The sequence below is a fragment of the Miniopterus schreibersii genome (assembly GCF_964146895.1).
Source record: "Miniopterus schreibersii genome assembly, chromosome: 7".
NCBI classification, from domain to species: domain Eukaryota; kingdom Metazoa; phylum Chordata; class Mammalia; order Chiroptera; family Miniopteridae; genus Miniopterus; species Miniopterus schreibersii.
The window spans coordinates 50,621,813-50,645,312 of record NC_138108.1 but is presented as its reverse complement, the minus strand read 5'-3'; the positions used below and the strand labels follow the sequence as shown (position 1 = coordinate 50,645,312).

The 23,500-nt window shown below is 38.4% G+C and overlaps 1 protein-coding gene across 2 annotated transcripts in view; it reads right to left on the bottom strand.

The window, feature by feature from the left end:
- PLA2R1 (phospholipase A2 receptor 1) overlaps positions 1-23,500 on the bottom strand; it is a 94,121-nt gene that overhangs the window by 48,297 nt on the left and 22,324 nt on the right. For both annotated transcript variants that reach the window (XM_081141811.1, XM_081141812.1), the window contains exons 4-10: positions 17,793-17,966; positions 14,078-14,191; positions 13,427-13,570; positions 11,089-11,283; positions 9,644-9,801; positions 6,789-6,887; positions 3,036-3,148 (exon numbers count right to left, since the gene is read on the bottom strand). In XM_081141811.1, the coding sequence (XP_080997937.1) occupies positions 3,036-3,148; positions 6,789-6,887; positions 9,644-9,801; positions 11,089-11,283; positions 13,427-13,570; positions 14,078-14,191; positions 17,793-17,966 (997 nt within the window). The remainder of the gene's footprint in view (positions 1-3,035; positions 3,149-6,788; positions 6,888-9,643; positions 9,802-11,088; positions 11,284-13,426; positions 13,571-14,077; positions 14,192-17,792; positions 17,967-23,500) is intronic.

The following is a 23,500-nucleotide window of genomic DNA, read 5'->3' as shown; positions in this document are numbered from 1 at the left end:
TTAATGGGTACAGAATTTCAGTTTGGGAAGATAAAAATTTTCCGGAGATGGAAGGTGGTGATGGGTGCACAATAATGTGAAAGTACTTAATGCCACTGAACTGGGCACTTATAAATTGTTAAAATTATAAATTTTATGGTAGGTATATTTTACCACAATAAAAAAAAGTTAACTGCAAACATGTTTGAGAGATATGGTGGTTGTAGAAAAATAGCAGAGCTGTCAATATGCTTGAAAATAATGCACATTTAAACCTAGAAGAAAATGAGATATTGCAGGATTTCTCACTTTTGGCAAAATTCACACAAAATTGAATGGCATTTGGATTATTTCGTAGCAAATATTCCGTGACCGATTGATTCAAGATTTAGATATACATGCATTTAGTCAATGGTCCATGGTAACTTTGGAACTCAAGCTCTGCATTCATGCTCTGTCTGCAAGTGGCCAGGCTTATAAAGATTTGGTAACAGCAAGCAAATAAAATGCTGTTACTCAGCAATAGGGTCTGTTTTTTTTCCCCTCTTATTCCACAAAGTGTTAAAAGTTCTAGACCAGGAGCAGTTACCAGATAACAAAAAAAAATAAGTAATTTGTAGCAGGTGGCTCTAATTGTGTCTATCAAACCTGTCGCTCACTTGTGCAGAAGAGTGGAAAATCAATTAGCAACTACAAGCTTGGGTACTGGTGAGTGACAGGAGTGCCTTAACTCAAAGGGAAATCAGTAATGGAAGAGGATGATTACCAGGGCTGCCAGTGGACACTCCTGGATCTGGGGACTTTCCATCTACTGCCCAACCTTCTCAGACAAAAGATGCTGTTGAAAAATATTCAAACGTGTACTGTCGCTCGAAGAGCAGTACAGTGCAGGTCTTTATTTCTTACCTCTTGGGGTCTGAGTGAATAAAGACCAGGAATATGAGGCCCTTCCTTCCCTCACCCTGCATGCCTCATGTTGAAGTCGCTGCTTTGGATGTAGACATGTTGGCAGAGCGGTGCACATGTATGTTACCTGTCTGGGACAGATGCCTCACTGGGGCCAATGTGTGGCGCGGTGGGGGCTTGGCTGGTGACTGAGCACCAGCACAAGGTCACCTGGGTGGGCCCAGGAAGTCGAGGCTGGGACAAAAACAAACTTATCTGTGCCATAGTTCTGCTTTAGAGTTGGACCCCACATTAGTATTGGCTGCTGAATATAGTTAATGAAAGAAAAATGTTTAAATATTCACAGTATACTCTTGCATCTAGTTCTAGGGGAAATAAAACAGTGTTTTTTCCTCAATAATTTCTATCATTTGCATGAGGTCCCCAAAGGTGTTTAGAAAAGGAAGCATTTGGACTCTAACAGATTTCTGCCTTACCTTTGGTCACTTTGACATTGTGGGTTATCTGTAATGTCACTTTGAGTTTACCCATTTATTGTTATTCTACCTTCTTTACTTGTTTTATGCATCTATTTTCTATCTCTTTAGCCGCTGGCCTGTAAGTAGCACCAGACGATTACACCATGGCTTTTATTTCTTTTGTACAGCATGCCAATATGGTGCCTCTCTCAAATTAGGTATTCAATAAATAATTTTCTAATGAACTCTTGAGTATTGAATTTTTACAAAGTCAGATAACACATGAAAAGTAATTAACACAGTGCGAGGTATGTGACAGGCACTCAATGAACATCACACACACACAGAAAGACTAAGACATTAAAAAGGTAAAACAATTAGACTTATTTTCTTCAGTGAAAACATAATTAATTAAAAAATACTTAACAAAAGAACATAGTTTCATTGGTCAGGCCCCTGAATGAAGTCCTATGTTGACTCACTGACTGGAAGACTTCCAACCTGAGTTACTCTTGAAACCTTTGAGAAAATTAAAAATTGAGGATAAAGGCTTTTCCCCACCTAGCAGCTATTCTGGGAAGGAGAAAGGCAGAACTAAAAACAACACTAGCTACTTCAAAGGTAGAGCTATACTCTGAAGGAAGGGTCTCCTGAGCATAAAATGTTTCACAGGGCAATTTATTTTGCCAAATGCTGTCCATTTTTTCGGGGTGTGCCTGTGTTCACATACATGTGTGAATTTCTGTCATTTTATGGAGAAGAGACTGGGAAAGAAGGTAAGAAATCTGGCAGGTAAAGAGGAAGGAAATACCTGTGGCTTTGAATATTGACCTCTATGTGAGGGGAACAGAGGAAGCACACAGGAGTCTCTCCTGCAGGTTGGACCTACATGTGAAGGGTCACTAGATGAAACCGCAGCACCAGTTGTCCTGTTTCCAAGTATTCGTGGATGTTTTCAAAGGCAATGGCCTCGGTAAAAAAGCAAGTGATTTGCTTTGCCATATAGTTGCACCATGGAACCGCGGAAGGCTTCTGTCTTCAGCAGGGAGGAGCCAGTCTCACAGCCCTCACTGTCTTCCTGATATGATAGTGACATTGAGGTCACTTCTGCCTTTGGGGCATTGGTCCTCCACTACACATTGGTAGCATGCTGTGAATTGTATGGAGTGTCAAAAGGGCACAGTTTCACTGTTAGCATCCAGAAGACACCTGTGCACTGAGAGGTCTAACTCTAAACACACATAGACCTAAGATGCAATAGGCAAGCATTTAAATATTTGAAACCTCCACAGCTTAGTTACACTTACTTTTGTTCTAAAAAAAAGCACAATGTGACTCACACACATTAAATTTTAAAAATTTAATGCTAAATTGTACATTTCTTTTCTCTTACAGAGACTTAGAAGATAAAATCTAAATGCAACAGAATACATTGGCAAAGCTAGATAATTAGTAAATCTCTTTGGGAAGTAAAGGTCACCTTAAATTTTACTATTTGTTACTCAAAAATCAATTTAGGAATAACATTGCATGATTTAAATTCATCTCAATTGATAATTTAAATAACTTAATATTCTAATGTATAGTACACTTTAGATATTGATGAGTTATTGAGTATGGCTAGATTTTATCATTTCAAGAGCCCTCATGTCAAAGCACAGTCCTGTTTCTGAAAGAAAGTTTCTATTTTACCTGTTTGTAATGGTCACAAGTGAAGGAGGACAGTAATAGCCACTGGAGGCGTGGTCAAAGTTTCGAAGGACTGTGTCGATTTTGTAACAGAACCCACCATGTCTCTCCCATCCCTTAAAAGAGAAAAAAGAAAATTAAAGACATAGTCTGATTTAGTTAAATAGAAAAAGATCTTTTGGTATGTTATCATTTACTACTTACCTTACTTTCCTCACTGACCCACTCAAAACTCAAAACTTGAATTTTTTCTTGACATCTTTGTATTTATTCTATCTGGTAATGCTATTAGCTACAGCCACTTCTACATTTATTTAATTTTAAAACTTAAAAGTTTTAATTAACTTAAAACCTAAAACCTTAAAAGCAAGTGAAAATAAAGAAACACTTTCTCAAGATCTCTCTCTCTTACACACCCACACACCCACACTCATACGCGCGCTGGGGGGGGGGAGGGGGCATGTTCTTGCATATAGAAGTTCATACAAATTGTTCCTGCAGGCTGGTAGAAGTTAAGAGTATTGCCTTTAAAGACAAAATGCATGGGTTTGAACCCTGGCTCCACCCTCACGAGACCTTATTTGATCTCTCCATGTCTTAGTGTTCTCCTCTGTAAAACTTGGTAATCATAGTATCCGTGGGGCTGTGGTGAGAATCAAAGGAGACAACGCAGGCAGGGAACTCAGAATAGAGACAGGGACTCAGTATGAGCAAAGAAGACACATGTGTCTAGATCACAGTGTGTATTTTTCCAACTTTCTTTCATACTATACTGCTATTTCATGCTATCCCACTGAGATCACTGAGGTTAGGGACCTGGGTAAAGTCACAGACTCATGGAAAAGCTGACCTGGAACCCAATTCTGGTGCAACCTAGGATGGTCTTGGCTGGATCATAATGCATCCAAATAGAGATTGGCCAGAATCTATCTATCTTCTATCTATCTATCTATCTATCTATCTATCTATCTATCTATCTATCTATCATCTATCTATCATCTATCTATCTATCTATCTATCTATCTATCTATCTATCTATCTATCTATCTATCTATCTATCTATCATCTATCATCTATCTGTCTATATCTATCTATCTATCTATCTATCTATCTATCTATCTATCTATCTATCTATCTATCATCTATCTATCTATCTATCTATCTATATCTATCATCTATCTATCATCATCTATCATCTATCACCTATCTATCATCTATCATCTATCTATCAATCTATCTATATAATCTATCTTCTGTCTTCTATCTATCTATATGGATATGGATATAGATATATATTTAGTAAAGATTATTCCTAAATCAATTGGCTAGCCTTTTAAAGAAAGAAAGCAAGTGTTGGCACCCAGACAAAAATGACAAACGTGTGTTTTGCGGCTCAGTCCTACAAGCAATGAAGGGTGCTCTATTCTTGAAAATCATATGGTATCATTAGTCTTCCATATTTCTTTTTTTTTTTTTAATATATCTTTATTGATTTCAAAGAGAGGAAAGGAGAGGGAGAGAGAGAGATAGAAACACCAATGATGAGAGAGTCACTGATCGAGCCCGCAACCTGGGCATGTGCCCCGACCAGGAATTGAACCTCAATTGCCTGGATCCCAGGTCGATGCTCAACCGCTGAGCCAGGACTGGCCAGGCAGTCTTCCATATTTCAACTGAGTTATTTTAGTTCTTTTTCCTTCAACATTATAAAATCACATCACTTCTATCTATTTTCACATATTCACCAGTTTTAAAATACACTTAATTCTGTGCCATGAAAATGCTTGCCAGAATTTGATCAGCTATAAAAGGATTTCTGCTATATTCTCGGTCTTGCAGTAAATTAAGTACAACCTTTTTTTTAGAAATCAGCTATTTTAGTTCAAAACATATTGTTCAATGAGGTGTGAATTACAGGAGTTCCACCTCCAGCCAGCCCACCAACCTTACCTGTGTGTCACTGACAGCTCCAGCCCGAGCCCCCCGTGGGTCATGCCAAGCAGGGCAGGGAGCTTAGGCTGCTTTTGTATTTGCAGGGACAGGTGGAGGAAGCCTGACAATTTGACCTTTCTGACAAAGTATTCTTTCTTCATTAGTAGTTTTTAGATCACAGGCTGCTTAGCAAAACAAAAAATCCAAGAACTGAACAGGTTCAAAAAAAGTGGCACAGCAATAACCAGGGAAACAAAGACTCTTTACTATAAGCTTTTGTGCACGTAAGGAAAGCGGGAAGAATTGATTGTATCCATGAATGTCCTTTGTACATGAGGTGCCATTTCATTTTAAATGAAATGGTGATGATGACAGTGCTGAAATAATTGCTCGTATTGTGCAATCCCCAAAAAAGTGACTCAGAGGAAAAAATAATTTTTTTCCTTTGCTTTGAAATGATCAAGATTTATTTTATACATTAATTTTGTATGTGCAGACTGATTAGAGAATTACATTGAAGCAACTGGCTAAAAGAAAGGAACCTTTTGAAACCATACCCATAGACTGATGATGCATAAAGAAATTAATGGGAATTTTGCCATAAAGTTGAGACTTGGGTCTGAACTGAGAATCTTTAAATACTGGTGGTGCTGGCCAGCAAGGGGAAGCAGTCTGCAAAGTTCAAAGAGAACATCAGCTCTGTTCCTGCTGTGTAAGAAGCTAATCACCCTTTCAACACAAAGCATGTTGAGTTGCCTTGAAAGACACAGTGAGAAAAATTAAAAAAAAATTTTTCTGTTTAGATAGAGATTAGATTAGTGATCAGTTATCACTAATTCAGGAATTATAATCATGGAATAAAATGTTCAGCAACATGTCAGCTATGGCATGTGTATTGTGCAGCTAGAGTATGAAGATTCATATGTTTATGCACTGATTAATAAATAAAATGTAGTTTCTGGAGAGATGGATTATTGTTTAATTGGTACATAAATAATTGAATTAGAAGGAAAAATAATTCAAGCAGGATTGCATAAAAGCCCAGTTTGGGAAAATTTTGATATTCATACAATCTAAAAATCTGCAATATTTAAATCCAAATTCTTTTGTGTGTGTGTGTGTGTGTGTGTGTGTGAGAGAGAGAGAGAGAGAGAGAGAGAGAGAGAGAGGGAGGGAGGGAGAGGGAGAGAGAGAGAGAGAGAGAGAGAGAGAGAGAGAGAGAAGGCATGTGTTGAGGATACTGATAGGTAGATTTTTTTGGTAATTTTACTGCAGGATATTAAATGTATTTTAAACCTAAAGTATTAAGTGTTTTTTTTTATTACTTAAAGTACTGAAAAAGCTTTATTACTTAAAGCATTACTTTTTTATTATCTCTTTACCAAATAATAAATATATTTTGAACGGTACTTCTCTGCATGATTGTATCTAGTCAAATATTTAAGTTTAAGGAAAGTGAACCGGCAAGCAGGCGTTTGGATGCAGCAGTTCGCTTTCTGACTTAAAGGAAGGCATTTGCTTTCACATTTACTTTTATTTTATCTCAAAAGTAGTCTTATGTTGAAGAGGGTGGCAAGAAAGTCCTCGCAGAGCTGTTAATCCTTCAGGTGACTCTAGCTGATGACTGTTTGGTTTGTTAAAAGTAGCCCACACTCAGAAAAAAACGGAGGAGGGAAGGACAGAAGGAAGGGAGGGAGGGGAAAGAAAGGGAAGAGGCAGCAAAGGCAGGAGAGAGGGGGGAGAGGTTCACTTTAAATCGATGGTGAATAAATTTTTCTAGTTATGAAGTGCCTGCCCCTAAATCACGAGGGTAAAGGCACTCACCTCCTGACAGCCTGACCCAGCGTGGGAAAGGACATGGCCTGGCTTCTCGCAGACGTAAGGAAGTGCTTCTCCACAGTTTTTCACCTTCCAGTGTCCCTCCTAAGGGGAAAACATCACCAGATGAATGAATACATCCCATTACTGATGCTGATAAGCAACACCAATTACTTTGAATAAAAATATGACTAATAATAAGTGTTTCAGGATGCACTAATGTGTTAGGACCTCATGTCGTCATTAGGAAGAGTTGTTTCTCTCTGTACCTGAGTGGGAGGCCCCACTCTCTCTCCAGCACGTAAACAATTGCACAACATGCAACCCTAGATTAGTGGGCAGGAGGGGAGCAGCAACAAATATTTCTAGACGCGTGCCAGGCTTAATGTCGAGTGACTTTCATATATTATCTCAGCGTTCCTGTGAGGTATGCATTATTACTCCCATGTAAAAGATTAGGTTTAATACCTTGCATAAGGACCTGTAGGCAGTAAAAATTGGGAGCTAGGATTTAGTACCTGGCTCAGCTAGCTTTACATCAAGCTGTTCTCAATTTTTCTTTTTAAAAAGATGGGTTGGAGCAGTAATTCTCAATTTTTAGAGTGTACCACAGTTGCCTGGAGGGGTTACTAAAACACAGATGACTGGGCCCCATGTGTCTCATTCATTAAGTCAGGTGGGACCTGAGCATTTACATTTCTAACAGATTTTCCGGTGATGCTGGTGCTGTTGGTCTGGAGGCCAGCCACGTGTTTGGAGCCATTCTGCTGCCCTGGTGAGCGTGCTACTTCCTCTCTACCCGCTTCTAAGTGGGAAATACAACTGCTAACAGATTGAGACTTTATCTTCCTTTCCAAATAATTTTTTATTTTAACACAACTCAGATTGATAGGCTAAAACCACACAATTCACATTTTAGGCAGTATCTCAGGCAGGCAGAGTTTTAGGGGAATAAGGAGCCCTTCCAGGACCCTAAGGGACATACTGTGTAGGAGGCTGACCCTGTCACCTGCAAGAGCAGCTCTGTAGCCTCCCCTGTGGAGTCTTCAGTTACAGGTTAGTGTAAGGTACACAGTAGTTGTTTAATAACTATCGGATAGATGGATGGATGGATGGATGGATGGATGGATGGGTAAATAGCTTTCTAGGTTCTCATATCCAAATTTAGGCTTCAACCATGCTTAGGTGACTTGTTAATTATAATAATTATATTCACATTGAGTTCTACTTCAAGGGAATAAATGTTGCTTTTTACTCATCTACTATTTGAGGAGCTACTGAGCTCACAAAAAGGGGACCACAAAATATCACACCGACAGCAGCACTGACTTGCCACACTCAGTGATATTAGCACCTATCCTTACTCTCTTAAAAATAATTTCTCTGTCCAAATGTTGGCCCCTGTTCTGTGAACATGCTAAGTGCAGTGCCCATGTTTGTCAAATAAAACAGGAGAATGTCAGTAGAAAATGAAGGTCATCTCTGTTATATCAAAACTAATGAACCAACAAAGCATCAAATATTATAGAATAAATCGTGGTGACTTGGAGCAGAGTTAGACCCAGGACAAACATTTCGAGAGGTCATGTGACTCCCCGACACTGCCTCTCCTCTACGACTGTAACCGCACAGCTCCGTGACAGCCTTAAAAGACAAAACAATAAAAACACACGCTGAGAAACTTCCCATGTTTGGCTGGCACCATCCCTTTGTCAAGCTATTTAAGGAACATGAATAAATTGCTTTTTGGAGGAACTTGATCTGGTATCCTGGTGTTTCAAAGAGTGAGGACACCCACCCAATCCCAATAACCTAAAACCCAGCCAGCAAGTTCAGCCAGCTGATCAAAGAGAGTAAGTCTATTTTAAACATATAATAAACCCTTCAAATGGCTTGGGATTAAACTAATTCTGTATAGTCAGATGTTTTAGATAAACGAGAAACTAGAGAATTGGGATAAGTGTGATGTTAAGGCCACTGGGAGGAAAGGAGCAGGATTTTCCATTGATTCACAATTTTCAGAGGTTGCACACAGTGTGGAAAACCTTTCATGTTAAGAAGATAATGGAGCTTAAAAGCCATCGCTTTCCAGAATAATCTCTCAACATCTCAGTCTGTCTCTTATCTTCGTCATCTTAGACAAGGGCACCTCCGCCAAGATGGTGGTTGCTCAAGCTAAAGGCTTACCTCTCTCACGCCCACATCTCATTTAGCAATAGCTCCTGTCTTCCAGAGTCTGCGGATCTGTCTGCTTGTCTCTATACTCGCTACACTAATTCAACCGCTGGAGTCGCCTCCAAGCTGGCTTCTCTGCTTCCCACCTTCTCCCTCTCCACCCTGCTCTCTGTGTAGCAGCCACAGTTACTTCATCTCCTTGAAGCTTCAGAGTGGCTCCTATACTGGACTCATAAACCTCACATTTTTGCATTCCTCGTGCCACGCCCTCACCATTCACCCCTTCTTCACCACACTGGTCTTTTTGGTTATCAGACATGTCGAGCCTTAGCTTGCCTTTGGGCTTTTCTACAAACTGCACCCTGTCTGGAATGCTATTCTCCCTGCTCTTCAAGATGTTTTTTGTTCTTTAAATCCCAGCTTAAATGTCACCTCTTCAGAGACCCTTCCCTGACAGTTCTGTCTGAAGTAGCTGCCCCAACCATCATGTCACTATCTCCTCAGAGCTATCATGACAACGATAATCACCCTGTTTTTTCCTGTGGGTGCATGTTTACTGCCTAGCAGGGAAGCCCCACGAGGAGCAGGTGTGCCTGTCTCGGTCTCTGCCACAGCCCGAGGCCTGGTGCAGGTGGCCCTCAATACAAATCTAGCAAAGGGAGCATTGAACAAACAAACAAACTTACAGATTTCTCTGCTGAGACACATAACTGGCTTCTATTTGGAAAAATTTGGGGTTCAAGTGTATGCCAATTAGTAAAGGTGACTGAGGAGCCATTAGACCACTCAAAGGAAACTGGAGTTTTATTGCTGCTCAAACCAATCCATGTTTCTGATGCATTTTCTGTAAGAGATAAATATAAGTTACTTACAGGAATTCTATGTTACCCAAAGGAGATATTGCACTGGGGCTATTTCCAAAATATACCACTTTACAAGTGATTTCTTCATGTGATGAAACCTGCTTTAAGCCTTGGCAGAAATACCTACTTACACCTTTCCTCCTACACTGTACCATCTGACCTGCAGATATAGGCCTCATAGGTGAGGAGGAGGGGGAGCTAAGGCCAAGGCTCGGAAAGTGCTTAAACGCAGGGCAGGTTGCGGGACTCTGGTCCTTGATGCTGGGTGGAAAGTAGATCTGAAATGTCTGTTTTGTTTCTGCCTAAATAAAGGAAAAACAGGAATGTCTATTGGACTAGGAAAAGGGCCCACACACAAAATAACTTTTAATGAGAGTCTAGCTTCATGATACATTCCCTCCCCCCCCCCCTTTTTTTTTTGCCAAAGGAAAAAGGAACAGAAACTCTTAAAAGCATGGGAACAATAGGGTTGCCTGAAATATAAATAAAGTTAGACAGCCAGGTAGGGTGCAAAGACCCCAAGTGGCTGAGAGATGTCCAAGTGCCCTATTGAAACAGAGGCAGCCACTGGGTTCTTTTAATCCCAAATGGGAAGGGTGAGGAGAGATGACAGAGACAGATTTTGTTTTCATTCTAAACTAAAACCTAACTTGAGAAGGTCATCATAATAGAGTCTGGAGATTTTTTTCATTTTAAAAATTTACTCTAAGCCAGTGATTTCAGTATTTCCTGGCAGAATTCTATATTATATATATAACATAGGTAGAGGCGTACCTGCTCTGATGCACTAAAGCTGGGTGGAGGCCTAGAAACTTGGAACTCCTGAACATGTCACAAAGTTTGAAAACCACTGCACCAAATAAATGATCTATTTGCACTGGCTAAAGTTATTTAAATACAATTATTTGTCTAAGCAATCCCCTTTATTGCTTAAATTATATAACCACAGTACATTACTGCTATCTAGTAGCCATGTAACTAAATTAAAGGTTTAGGTTTTTCTGTTAGAAGTTTCAGGAAATGACATTTGCCCCTTTAAAAAAATATAAAAACATCTAATACATCTGGCATATGTGAGCTGTTACAGAGTTTCTGAGCATATATTTTGTAAAAATTCAATAAATTTGCACTCCTGGGTATTATTTAGAAACTTTAGATATATGTGCCATAAATAATCACTTTTAAATAGCTTAATTTCGTTTTCTACTCTGCTAATAAAGACTGTTACTACATTATATTGCATTAAATCAAAGACATTTGGCACTCACCATTTCCAAGGAGGGTTATAAAAAATTCCACCTCTGCTAACGAAGTTATGTCTATTAATGTACTGTTATCAGACTGGCAATAATGCAAAGCCTCATTCCAGGTCCTTCCTTCTTTCTGAAGTTTATAGCAATTCTGATTGTGGGGATTCCAGCCAGGCTCACACTGGGTAGGATAATATTTCCAAGTATCTTTTTCTTTTTAAACCAACAACAACAAAAAACACCAATGTCATTTCCCACATTTAAAAAACATTACTCATTACTCTTGATATAAATATTAATCTTAATATAAAAATAAATATAGTCATCAAAATATGATTGCTTTAAATTTTTGAAAAACAGAAAACATATGAAACAATAACACAAATTATAGGATTCTAGATCTTCAGAGTTGAGAAGGATACAATCTATGACCCAGATCTAGATCTAGGATCTAATGAATCTCAGATGAGATCCCATATTTCATTTTTCCAGATGAGATATCCAAGGCACAAAGAGGTAAGGAGACTTGGTAAAGGTCATGTAGCTAAAACTGAGAGTCAAAGCTAGATAAAAATTAACCAGTTAAGGTTCTCCATTTCTAAAATGTTTTCACACTGAAAAAGGAGTACTGTGAACCACAATTTAAATGATATTTCATGTACAGTATGTGGGTGGGGGTAGATATTTATCCTCAGCTGAAAAGAGTCTGAAATTCTGGACATTTCCTCTAGAGTAGAGGTGACAAATAGATTTCATCTTGAGGGCCAGGCTGAGTGCCTGTGGTGTCCTCTGGATTCATATGAACTCTGGGTGAGATTTAAAGGAAAACTGTCATGATTCTTTGAGGTTGGGGGGGAAGGCAGTGGTGTGCATGGCAAGTTTTGGCTTTCTTCTTCCAGGAGCTTACCCCCAACCTGGTGATAGCATTTTTACTTTATTTTATTAACCACAACTGAGTGCCTCCCTTAAGCGCTAATTTAATTAGTTATAATTCCACTGCTATTTGGGAAACAAGACATTCTTTTAAAATTGCTTTTAGGGCTCTGACAGCAATTAGCATCACAGCTGAAGAATGTAGAACATTTAGATAGCATCTACCCAAGTGGTTTTCAACCTAAAAAATGAGTCACAGAACCCTTTTTAAAAATAGGACCTTAAACTTCACTCTAAAGATAAAAAGATAAAACAGGAGCTTCTCTGATTGAAGCAAAGGTGGAGTCAAGCAAAGAACCTGGGAATCCTGTAAACCTAGTTTGAAACACTGGACTAGATCATCAAAGGGATTTGTCGAACGTGAAGCAACAGCAACTAATCCAAACAAACTTAGCTTAACTGCCCTCACGTCTGGTCTCTGGCTCAGTTAGTAGTACATCCGGGGGAGTAAATAAAACAGAAGGAAAAAAAGGGAGTGCAAGATGGTGTAAGAAAGACCAAATAAAGAAGGAAAAAATGGAGAAAGGAAAATGACAGGGAGAGGGGGAGGGTAAGAGCAATTACAGTAATTTCAACACATTATTGAAACAATGAAAGAAATCTCTAAAAAAAAAAAAAAGGGCACCATGCTTCTTCTGCCCCCAGCCCCCATATTCTACATTGTGGAATCTAGGATAGCCATAGGTTTTAGCTACTTAAAGGAAAATAAAAAAGTTAAAGCCTGGTTGTAAGGAATAATATTTTAAAATGATAACTCAGCTTACTATTTTAAACCTAGAGTTGTTTCTGATTATGCTGGTAGTGATTCTTTTAATGATGGTTATGTTTAATCTCTGTTTTTTTTAGTTAAGAAGTTAATTCCCACAGAAACTAAAAAGAGGTAATAGACCTTAAAAACAGAAATAATTGGGTTTCCAGGTACTAGATTGTAATTAGGTAGTATTTAAGTCACGCCTAAAAGTTTTGTATGCTATTCCAAGAGGAGGATGTCTTACTATTAAGAGATATAAGTGTGATAGGAAATCAATGAAGTAAAGAATTCTGTAAAACTGTTTTCTAATTTATATTTAATTTCTAGGGCAACTATCAATAAAACTCAAAACTAGAATAGAAAAGGAAGCATCTTTTGTTTTTCTAATACAGAATGACTAAGAATGCAAATTTTTTTAAAAAGAGAGGAAGAAAATATTTTCATATGGTTAGGTTACTTTGCTTTAGTTTGTTAACAACCTAAATGCATTTGTTAAATTCATGGTGCTTTTGGAATAACAGATATTATCTTGTTACATTTTTATTACTACAAATACAAAACTAGCCTTAGCTAAGTTTAAATTATGAATTATTAGCAAAAACGGAGGACTTTGAATATACTGAAAGGACACATAAGCAACTCATAAAAACAACTTAAAATGAAAACACTTACCAACTACTCCTTGATCAGTGTGGTTTAGGTATTTTTTACATACATAAGGTAAGGTGACCTCACAGTCCCGACTTCTCCAGGCATTTGGCATAAATGAATTAAATGTTCCACAGTGATATTCAACAAATGGCTCAAATGTTATGTCTGAAAATACAGTGTGTGTGTATTTAATGTTAGAAGCAAAAGCAGTTTGTTTAATATATATTAAAATGTAGCTTTAACATCAAGGAGACAACCCTTCTCTTTGGCATATACAGTAAATCCTTTAAGATGTTTTATTATATTTATGATTTTGCAGTTGAAATCCAGGCATGACAATGAAATGATTTCCCAAAGTTGGCAACAGCTGGCTTTATTGTTTTGAAGTAGAGAAATATTTTGCTATCTGTGGCTATTTTTAAAACAGCTGACTAGAATCTTGGCTCTGACCAAGATCCTCTCAAAACCTTGGCAAAATACACAGCTTACTTTCTTGGCCTCCATTTTTTTTTTTTTTTTAGTCTGGAAAAAGCTTTACAGTCATTAAGTCAGGCTTAACATTTTTTGAAAAACACTTTCAAAATAATATGCCTTGTCTCTACACGGGAAATGCTGCTGTTTTAGGCTGCGGGACGATGCCCCTGTTGAGGGGAAACAGGATGCTGCGGGTACCTGGGCTCCAGTTCAGGTAGCTGAGCGGCGCTCTGTCAGACCACTGCCAGCCAGCATTTTCATCCAGCTGGTTCAGGCCCATCCACACCTCCACGGCCTCACTGCTTAAGTGCTCTGAGATGAAGAGAAATTAGAGTGTAAAAAAAAAAAAATCAATGTTACACTTCTTTCTTGTTTTTCTATGCCTGGAGCACGGAGTCATAAATTAACTCCTGTCAATGACAGAAAAGGGTTTAAGTGCTGCGAGCCCCTACCTGGTGCTTCAGAGTAAAGAAGCCAGCCTCTCCTATCTTGGGGAAGCTGGCAGTCCCCTAAGGCTCGCTGACAGCAGCTGTGAAGCGGGTAAGCGTCTCAGGGCTGCCTCTCAAGGGCTGTTCATCCATCCAGGAGCGCGAGGCTGTGAGACCAGCTCGTTTGTGTGCACTGTGCTCTCAGGGTTCTAGAAGGTGGAGGACGCAGTGTCCAGGGCCACTCTCGCCACATGGGACTGGTGACTTCAGCCTGGAGACACAGGACTCCAGCTGAGGAGTCTGGATCCAAGTGACCAGGGGACCCAGAGGGAGCCATAGCAGGTTGGACCGTAAGGGCCATGCACGACGCGAATGATTCTTCAGCTTGGGCTGAGAAGTTTTTCTGTCGGGCTGGCTCTGTGGCTCCTACTCCCAACCGCTGCGCCACAGCTCCTCATGTTTTAATTCAATGCCATTTTGGTTATAAATGCTATGTGCAAACACGTGCATTGACATGCTTGTGCAGAAGAACAGGAATATCAAAATTGAAGAATTAAGGGAAATCTTTCTTGTTTTTTTCTTTTTGTGGACCTGAATTTAAAATATTATTCTAGAATAAACATGTGCTGCTTGTACTATAAAATTTGGGGGGAAAAGAGTGTCAACAACTTCCAGTGAAAGTGGCTAATTTTGTGACACTTTCAAATATTGCCATTTAATCTTATTTATTTATTTGTTATTTAGGTAACATTGGTTGATGCAGCATATAAATTTTAGGTGTACAACATTATAATTTGATATCTGTCTATGTTACTGAATGCTCATCACCAAAAGTCTAGTTTCCATCCATCATCATATATTTGATCTTCTTTACCCATTTAATCTTTTCATCTAAAGAAGAGAGCCTTGCTCTCTCATGGTTCATCTGCTTTGGAACCCAATTTATTTTGCCTGAGACTGAGACCCTGGCAGATAAGAGTTATAAATAAGGTGACTATATGTCCCAGTTTGCCTGGAAGACTCATGGTTTATGTTATGTTGGTAGTTCCAGAATAATGATGAATCACAGCTGCTTTTACTCTCAAAAGAGTCTGCTTGGATGATCCATTGTATGGTCACTCAGGTTACAGAGGTCAGCGAATTCACTTAACAAGGCTGCAGCATCCTCTGTGCTTGGACATTTCAATACCATAGTGAACAACTGGAAGAATGTAACACAATAAGGAAAGAGGAAAGGTGCTTTATAATTTTGAGAGCCCAGAAATCACTAAACAGAAACAGCATAACAGTCATGTACTCTGATCTTCCAAATTCCTGTGGCATTAACATAGAGCCTCTTCCTAATGTTGATTAAACTTTTCAGCGGCATCATTTGATTAGATCATATCCTGGTGGCAAGAGGAGGAATGGAAAATGGATCGACAAGATAGAAAAATTTTCACATTTCCTATGGGGGTAAGTGCCAAGTGATATTTTTAAATAATCTACTTAAAATATTTAAATATTAGTAATTCTTATCTTAGACTTAACTTTGAATACCCTCTGTGAAATTGTTTTAATACACATAAAAAAATCATTGTGCAATTTATAATCTGTGTTCAAAGGTACCCAAACAGTCTATTTTACTTAAAACTCAAATTTAAATTCCTTTGGATATTTCTTGGCATTTGTGACAACTTAGATAATTCCTTATACCATAGTTAATGTTCATCGGTGATTAGCCTAGTCTTATAAAAAAAGTACCTTGATCAGAGGAGGCTTTCTTATTTATGAACAGACTTCTGTTTTCCTAAACAATACCCATTCTAACTAAAGAACTGTGGTATTTCAATAAAAATCTCTGACATATCTTATTTTTTAATTGTTATTTAAGTTTGAAGAGTAAGTCCAAACCTTATTATTAGAAATACCAACAGTAAAGATAGATAAAAATTGTAATTCTTAAGTGGTGCACAGAATTTTCTATAAAAATCATTACAGGCTAACAATAGCTTTGGAAATGAGTGTTTTTCTGAAATATGATTCACTCAAATCAGTTTCAATATGATAATTTTCCACTTTGGAATGTCTGTGGGGAAAGGAGCAGGCATGCACCGTTCATGCATTTGTTACAGTCTTTCTGGAAGATATTAATGACTTTCAAAAACCTTAAAATGTGTTTCTACTTCCACTCAGTGAATCTACTACAAACTTATAGAAAAACAATTGGAGATCTATGTACAAAGGTATGTGCAGGTGTGGTTTATAATACCAACAAATTAAATAAAACAAAATAAATAATTGTATCTATCTATTCCTACTATATATACCTGTATTTGTAGGCAAGGACAGATATTCATTATATGAAGATAAATAAGTGTTTTTACCAAACTGCATGCATGGTTGTTAAATGGTTAACACAGTGAATGTTTGTTTTGTGTATCAGGCACTTTTCTAAGACTTCACATGCATTATAACATGTAATCCACACTGCCAAGAGGTAAGCATGATTATTATTTCCATTTGATAGGGAGAGGAAGTTGAGGCACAGAGAGATTAAGTCACTTGCTTGGGTAGTAAGTGGTAGTAAGTGGTAGAGGTGGGATTCAAACCCAGGCAGGTAGCTCTCTTGTCCCGGCTCCTAACCACTGTGAAACTGCTGCGTATTTTTATTCAATACCATTTTCGAGAAATTCTATGTATGTACGCATGCATTTGTGTTTTAGCTGCAAAACATGGTTCTATCTGGATTGTGGAATTATGGAAGACTTGTTTTTCTTTCTGTATACATGAAAATTTAAAATTATTCTAGAATAAACATGTACTACATATGCAATAAAATTTGAAAGAAGTGTCAAAACTTTTAATGAAAGTGACTAATTTTGTGATGCTTTCAGATGTTTCCAATTTTTTTTTTTAAAGTTGTATGTACACACACACAAACATTTAATCTTTAAAGAAGAAGTAAGAGATAGTTTAGGTGATAGGTGAAACACAAGACCCAGCCCATTATCACAACTCTTTTGACATCTTACATTATTCTTATACTGTTAGTTACCATGTGTGTGCTTTTGCTTTTCCAACTTAATTTTAAGTTCTTTGGAATCCACCAGAAGGCCTACTACGTACCTGCACACAGTGAGTGATAGTAAAGATTTTACTTAATGAATGACTTGATTATTTATTAATGGGAACTCAATGGCTAAGGTCTCTAGCAGAGCAGGAATTTGTACCTAAGTTTCAAAGTCTCCCAGATTCACTTGCTTGAGCTGCAAACTTGCTGGGGCCTTAGCTTCTCTTCTCCAAGGGGGAGAAAATAAGAAACACTGGGTGCCAAATGGAATGGCCTGGGGCTCAGGTCAAAATTCTGAGTGTGAGTTTGGACCATATTAATAAAGAAAAATATTTTCCAAGGAAGTTTTTTCCCTCCAGAATATACCTTTGCATATGTGGACGTAATTGTTAAGAGTCATTTTAATTGTATCAATCAATGTCCCCATACTTACTCCTTATGAAACTTTCTTCAGTCTCATCTGCAATACTTAGTAAAGCACCTCCTTGCATCTGGCATGATGAATGTGCCTCACTCCAGGAGAGAGAAGAAAGCAGGTTGAATTGGTAGCAAATGTGTGAATTGAGATCCTTCTCCCAGACTGCATCGCAACCCACCTCTGCAGATGCTGGAAACAAAAGCCATCAAAACGTTAACTGTAATCTTATACAGCAATATAATCTAAGAGGAATTTGAATGGAATGATTCCAAATTGCAGTCTCTAAAACTTCAGTGCCTTCTTGATTCTTGATTAGGTCTCTAGGATGAACTTGGCAGTGTTATCCTATTGGTACTTTATGGTTAAACTCTTTCAAGATTTAAAGAAAATTCTAGAAATTATCAACAAAGAAGCTCTGATACTTTCTGGGAAAATAATAGAAGCCATTTTCAAGAGAAGGAAAGAGAAATGAAGGATTTATGAAAATAACATCTGATTCTTTAAAAAGCAGTCATTTAGAACTTTATACTGAAAACTGTATGAATTTAAAGGTTTATTTGAGGTAGACACAAGTGTTTCAAAAGGCTTTCCCCACCAAAATCAAAATGGTAGAGGAAGTTAAAGGGATACAGTTGAAATGTGACTTTATAGAGAACACAGTTTTCAAATAAACATTGAGAACAGGAAAACTGAATTTGGTTCAATAAAGTTCTTTCAGCTAAAAGGAAGGGAAGCAAAATCTACTTGTAAAACATTGACCAACGATTGCATAGTATGTTTAAAAGTAAATTTAATAAAGTATGAAATGTGGATCTGAAATCTGAAGTTTATTGAAAATGAAGGCCTAATATGGAAGCTTTTGCTAAAAGTTTCAGTCAAAACCCAAGGTGAACTAAGCAGCTAAGATAATTACCTGAAATCAAACTCAGCCAAAGAATTTTACAATGTAGAAAATGTGACCCATGCCACAGCATGAGAGTAAGTGATGGATGGCAACCTGCTAAAATCTAGAACAGCCTTTCCCCAACTGTGATCCACAGAATAATACAACTTCAAGAACTCCCCAGGAAAATCCGGGACATAATGACTCCTGTGAGAAATTTATAATGTACATTAACATCTTAAAGGCTCTGAGAAGTTCTGTGGTAAAGAAACAGTTTAACTGTAACTCGGGATACTTCAAATGCATTTGATAATGAATTCTTTTTTATTTGTTTTCCTTTTCCCATAATACTTCGTTAGGTATCCTTTCAAATGTGGACAGTTTGTTTTCATGTCTGTTTGTAACATGCTTTCCCCAGAACTGCATTAGTTAACCAGATGTTATTAAACCACATATAAATCCAAGGTTGTCTGTAGTTTCCTGACTGATACATGTATTTATAGACAGATGCAAGATTGTAGGAGGGTAGCAAACAAGGCTATCACCAAATAAATCTGAGGAAAGGGAAGAGAAAGGAAGGACATTTTCAGGCACCATCTTGCCCTGGTGGCTGAGATTTCCCCTCTGAGACTGAATCCTTAGAGATTATCTTCAGTTAAAATACTAGGCCATCCCCAAGATGGACAGCACACTCAGCGATATCAGACATGAGTTCATCCTGGGTGACAGCTGAGGCCATGAGGGAGGAGCAGGGGGGTATTTACAATGAGAATGTGCCTAACAATCATTTACCAGCTTGTAAAAAAAATTGTAGATTCCTTGTCTTAGGTCTCAGAGATTCTGAATTAGGAGGTCTGGAGTGGGATTCAGGAATTTGCATTAAACACATTCCTGATTTTCAGGCAGATGGTCCATGAAGCAAACACTGGGAAACACCAGCTTAAAAGGAAACATTCAAAGCACTTCCCAGGAAGGCAGGTTCTGAATAGCCTTCCACACTAGAAGTGGAGTAAGATGTAAGAAGGGGAATTGTAGGGAGAGGATGTCAGAAGTCCTGGGGATAGGACTGAGACATCTCCTGCTCTGGGGAAAGATTCGACAATAAGTCCTAATTGTAAGCCTCCAAGCCACAGCCATATCATGATTAGAAAAGGTCTGGAGAACACTTCAATTGACCTCATTCCCATTTTTGCCAAGATTTGGTCTTGTCCTTTCAGCAAGACATAGATGGAGCTACGTAGACACAGCTTTTCGCAGGAAACTGACTGAATTCTATACCTTCAACAGTTAAGTGAGAGGCTTGCTGGTGATCCTATCTGTACTGCAAATTACATAGCCCAGTTTTCTTCGATTTCCCTTGGTTTTGGATTATCTGTGCTAATTGTTAAGGTTGATCAAAAGGAAACGTCCAGTCCAATGTTTGAAACAGGTGCCCATATTCTCCTAACAAGTACATTTGTCATTGAAATTTGGTTTTAACTAAAATATAAGAATTTGTACTTCTGTGCAGGCAGACACAAGTCCTCTCTCTGTTTCCCTAGGTGGGCCGCATGCCAGTCACTCCAGGATTCTTTCTGGAAGTTTGTACGGTAACAAGTGGAATGGAAATGCCTCCCTGGGCCAGGGTGCTGCAATATGCTATACTGATCTCCCTTCAGGATTGAAGGCCTTATTTCCTCAGCTGCCAGGAGATACTTCTCAATGTTAAGCCTTCTTCAAGGATTGCCTTGGCTGACGAGACATTTTGCCCCATGTCAGTCTCCCTTCCCAAAGGCAGCCGGCAAACCATGATTGATCAGTGCAGGGCAATAAGGCCCCTGTCTTCCCAACAGGGGGCAAATCCAGCTTGAGAACACCTCAGAGGGTTAGTGGCCTGCATTCCAGTCCTGCCAATCTTGCTCTCTTTCCCTTCCTTTCCACGTGTATTGCTCCTGAGAGCACCCCACTCTCCCCCAAGAAAACTCCTGCAGGTTCATCTTTGTCTCAGAGACTGCTCCCTGGGAATCCACTTGGCACGGGTTTCCATGTTGGCCTGAGGTCTGTGCACCTATTAGTTCTTTTACTATTCATATATAATCTCTCTTCCCAAGCCACTGAAAATGGAAGATCAAAGGCTGGCGTCTCACGTACATTTAATTATCTTGAAAAATTCTAATATAAGGGCTAAAATAATGTTATATTTCTTGGCACCTTTGGTTGTAATTATATGCTCCCTTCTGTTGCTAAATTATGAACTCCTTGAGGGAAGCAACTGGGTTGTAAATATCTTTGAATCTCCTATTATTTGGTGAAAAATTACCCAAATCTTTTGCATGATGTTATAAATAGGTGATTTTCCCCCTCCCAAAGTATATTTCTTTTTTTAATGAACTAGGTACATTTCTGTCAGTACTGGATTTTATCATGGATTATGACTGACTTGCAGCCACTCCTCCTGGTCTGTTAATGTGTCTTATTTTTCTTCCTGAAGGACATAGCTTTGCCATTGTCCCAGGTGTATTGTCTTGTTCCTGATCTTAGGGGGAAAGCATTCAGTTTTTTATCATTAAGTATGTTGGTTGTGGGTGTTGTTATTTTTTAATAGATTTTCTTTATCAGTTAAGGACATTCCCTTGTGTTCCTAGTTTTTTTCCTTCTGTTCCTGTGTTTTTTCCTTCTTTTTTTTTTTCATGAAGGGATGTGAAATTTTGTCAAATGTTTTCTGTATCAGTAGATGATCATGTTGTTTTTGTCCTTTATCTTATTGATCTGGGTATTGCATTAACTGATTTCAGATTTTAAACCAATCTTGCAGTCTTAGGATAAATTCCTCTTGGTCATGGTGTACAACAATTCTTTCTATATGTTGCTGAGTTTTGTTTGCTAGTACTTTGTTGAGGATTTTTGGATCTATATTCATAAGAAATATTGGTCTGTAGCTTTCTTTCCATGTAATGTCTTTGGTTTTGGTATCAGGGTAATAGTGGCCTCATAAAATGAATTGGGAAGTGTGTTCCCTCCCCTTCTATTTTTCCATTTACTCTTTAACCCACTCAATCTGGCAACTGATGGGTATCTTGTTAAGACCACCAATGACTTCCATATTGCCAAATACAACAAACACTTACTTTTAGACCTTGTCAAGTCAGGCCCTTCAGCAGCATTTAGCAAGTTGAGCACCCTCCTTCTCCTTGCCAATATACCCTATTTTCTTGACTTCACATGCCTGGCCACCCTTTATCTCTATGGCTACCCCGTCTCCATCTCCTTTGCTGGTTCTACTCAAACTAAATGTTGAGGTCTTAAGACTTGGCCTTGAGTTCCCTTCCTTTTTATTTTACACACACTCTAGACTATTTAACCCATTCTCATAAATCCCTTTTCTATAACTTTCAACTATATAGAGACCTTTATGTCTAACTGTCTAGTCCACATTTTCACATGCTTGATTCACATATGATATGTCCCAACCTGAATGCTTGGTTTCTTCTTCCAAATCTGTATTCTGCAATTAACTTATCTATGCATATAAAAAAGCTGGGGTCCTAATTAACACCCCACTTTCTCCTCCAAGTCTATCCTTACCAGTGAGGGGTCCAACTCCTGGTTAAAAACCTATATGTAAATTTTTAAGCCTGACCATAAGCAATTACAAAGGCTTTACCTGGCAGGCCTCACGGGGGAAAGCTGCCCTCCCCACACCAGCCTTCATACATAGCCAAGTTCAAGCGCAATCAGATAATTCCTGAGATTGACATCCTAAAAATATCTCAAACTAAATGTGCTTGACTCTCCAGCTGTGTATGATATGCAACCAAGAGGGACCTAGCATGGCTCAGAGTTGCCTTGAAACAAACTCAGATTCCTATATGCCATTCTTGTCCTAAAGATCTACAGTGACTGATGATTTATGGCATCCTTCACTGCTAGTGTGTTTGTGTATGTGTTCATTAATGCTAAAGTTAAACTTTGTTCACTTTCAATCAACTTCTTAAAAAAGACAGCATCATTTTACATTGAGATACTAAAAAAAAAATCCATGTAAGAAAGATGAGATATACAAGTACAAATCTTTATTCTACTCACTCCTCTCTGCCTTATCTACTTGTTGAAATACATATCAGCTCACTTAAATTTCAGTCTCTGACACATCATTTTGAGTTATGTTGGTCAGAAATATTATGTCAGAAACCAAACCCTGCACAGGAACCAAAAGTAACAAGAAAGGAAGAAAACTGGTACTATAATTTAGCACTGTACAAATAAACATGCTCTCTGTTGGTTGTGGTAAAGGTCAGGAAAGCTGGAATCCAGCAGGCTGTAAAGCAGAGGAAGCTTTTGAGCTGTAGAAAGCTAACAAATAGATAGTCTTGAGAGTGAGAAGCCCAGAGCACCACTAAACCCAGGCTTCCACCAGGGAAACCATAATTGGCTAAAAGGGACAAAGGATGGTGACAGTGATCTTTGCAGAACCTCAAGGAGAATATTGTAGCTTAAAAAAAAATTGGTCATGTGAAATACATGTTAATTTTTTGGTATTGGTTTATTTATTTTCAATAAGGACATTTATTAGAGATGGAAATGGAAAGAGAAGCTAATGCAAATAATATGACATCTAATGAAAGGATCCAAGGAGTGTAGGGATTGCATGCACAAATACCTACATACATGCATTCAGATTCAGATAGAGAAGGCTGATGATCTGGCAGTACTTTCAATAAAAAATACTTTCATGCTGGTTGGTGAGCTACTGTCCTGGGCTCCTTGAGTGCCCTTTGCTGCCTTAGTCTCCTTTGCACTCCCTCCACATTTTCCTGACAATTTGGCAGCTAAGGGGTTAATACCAGCAGTGGGAGTATGG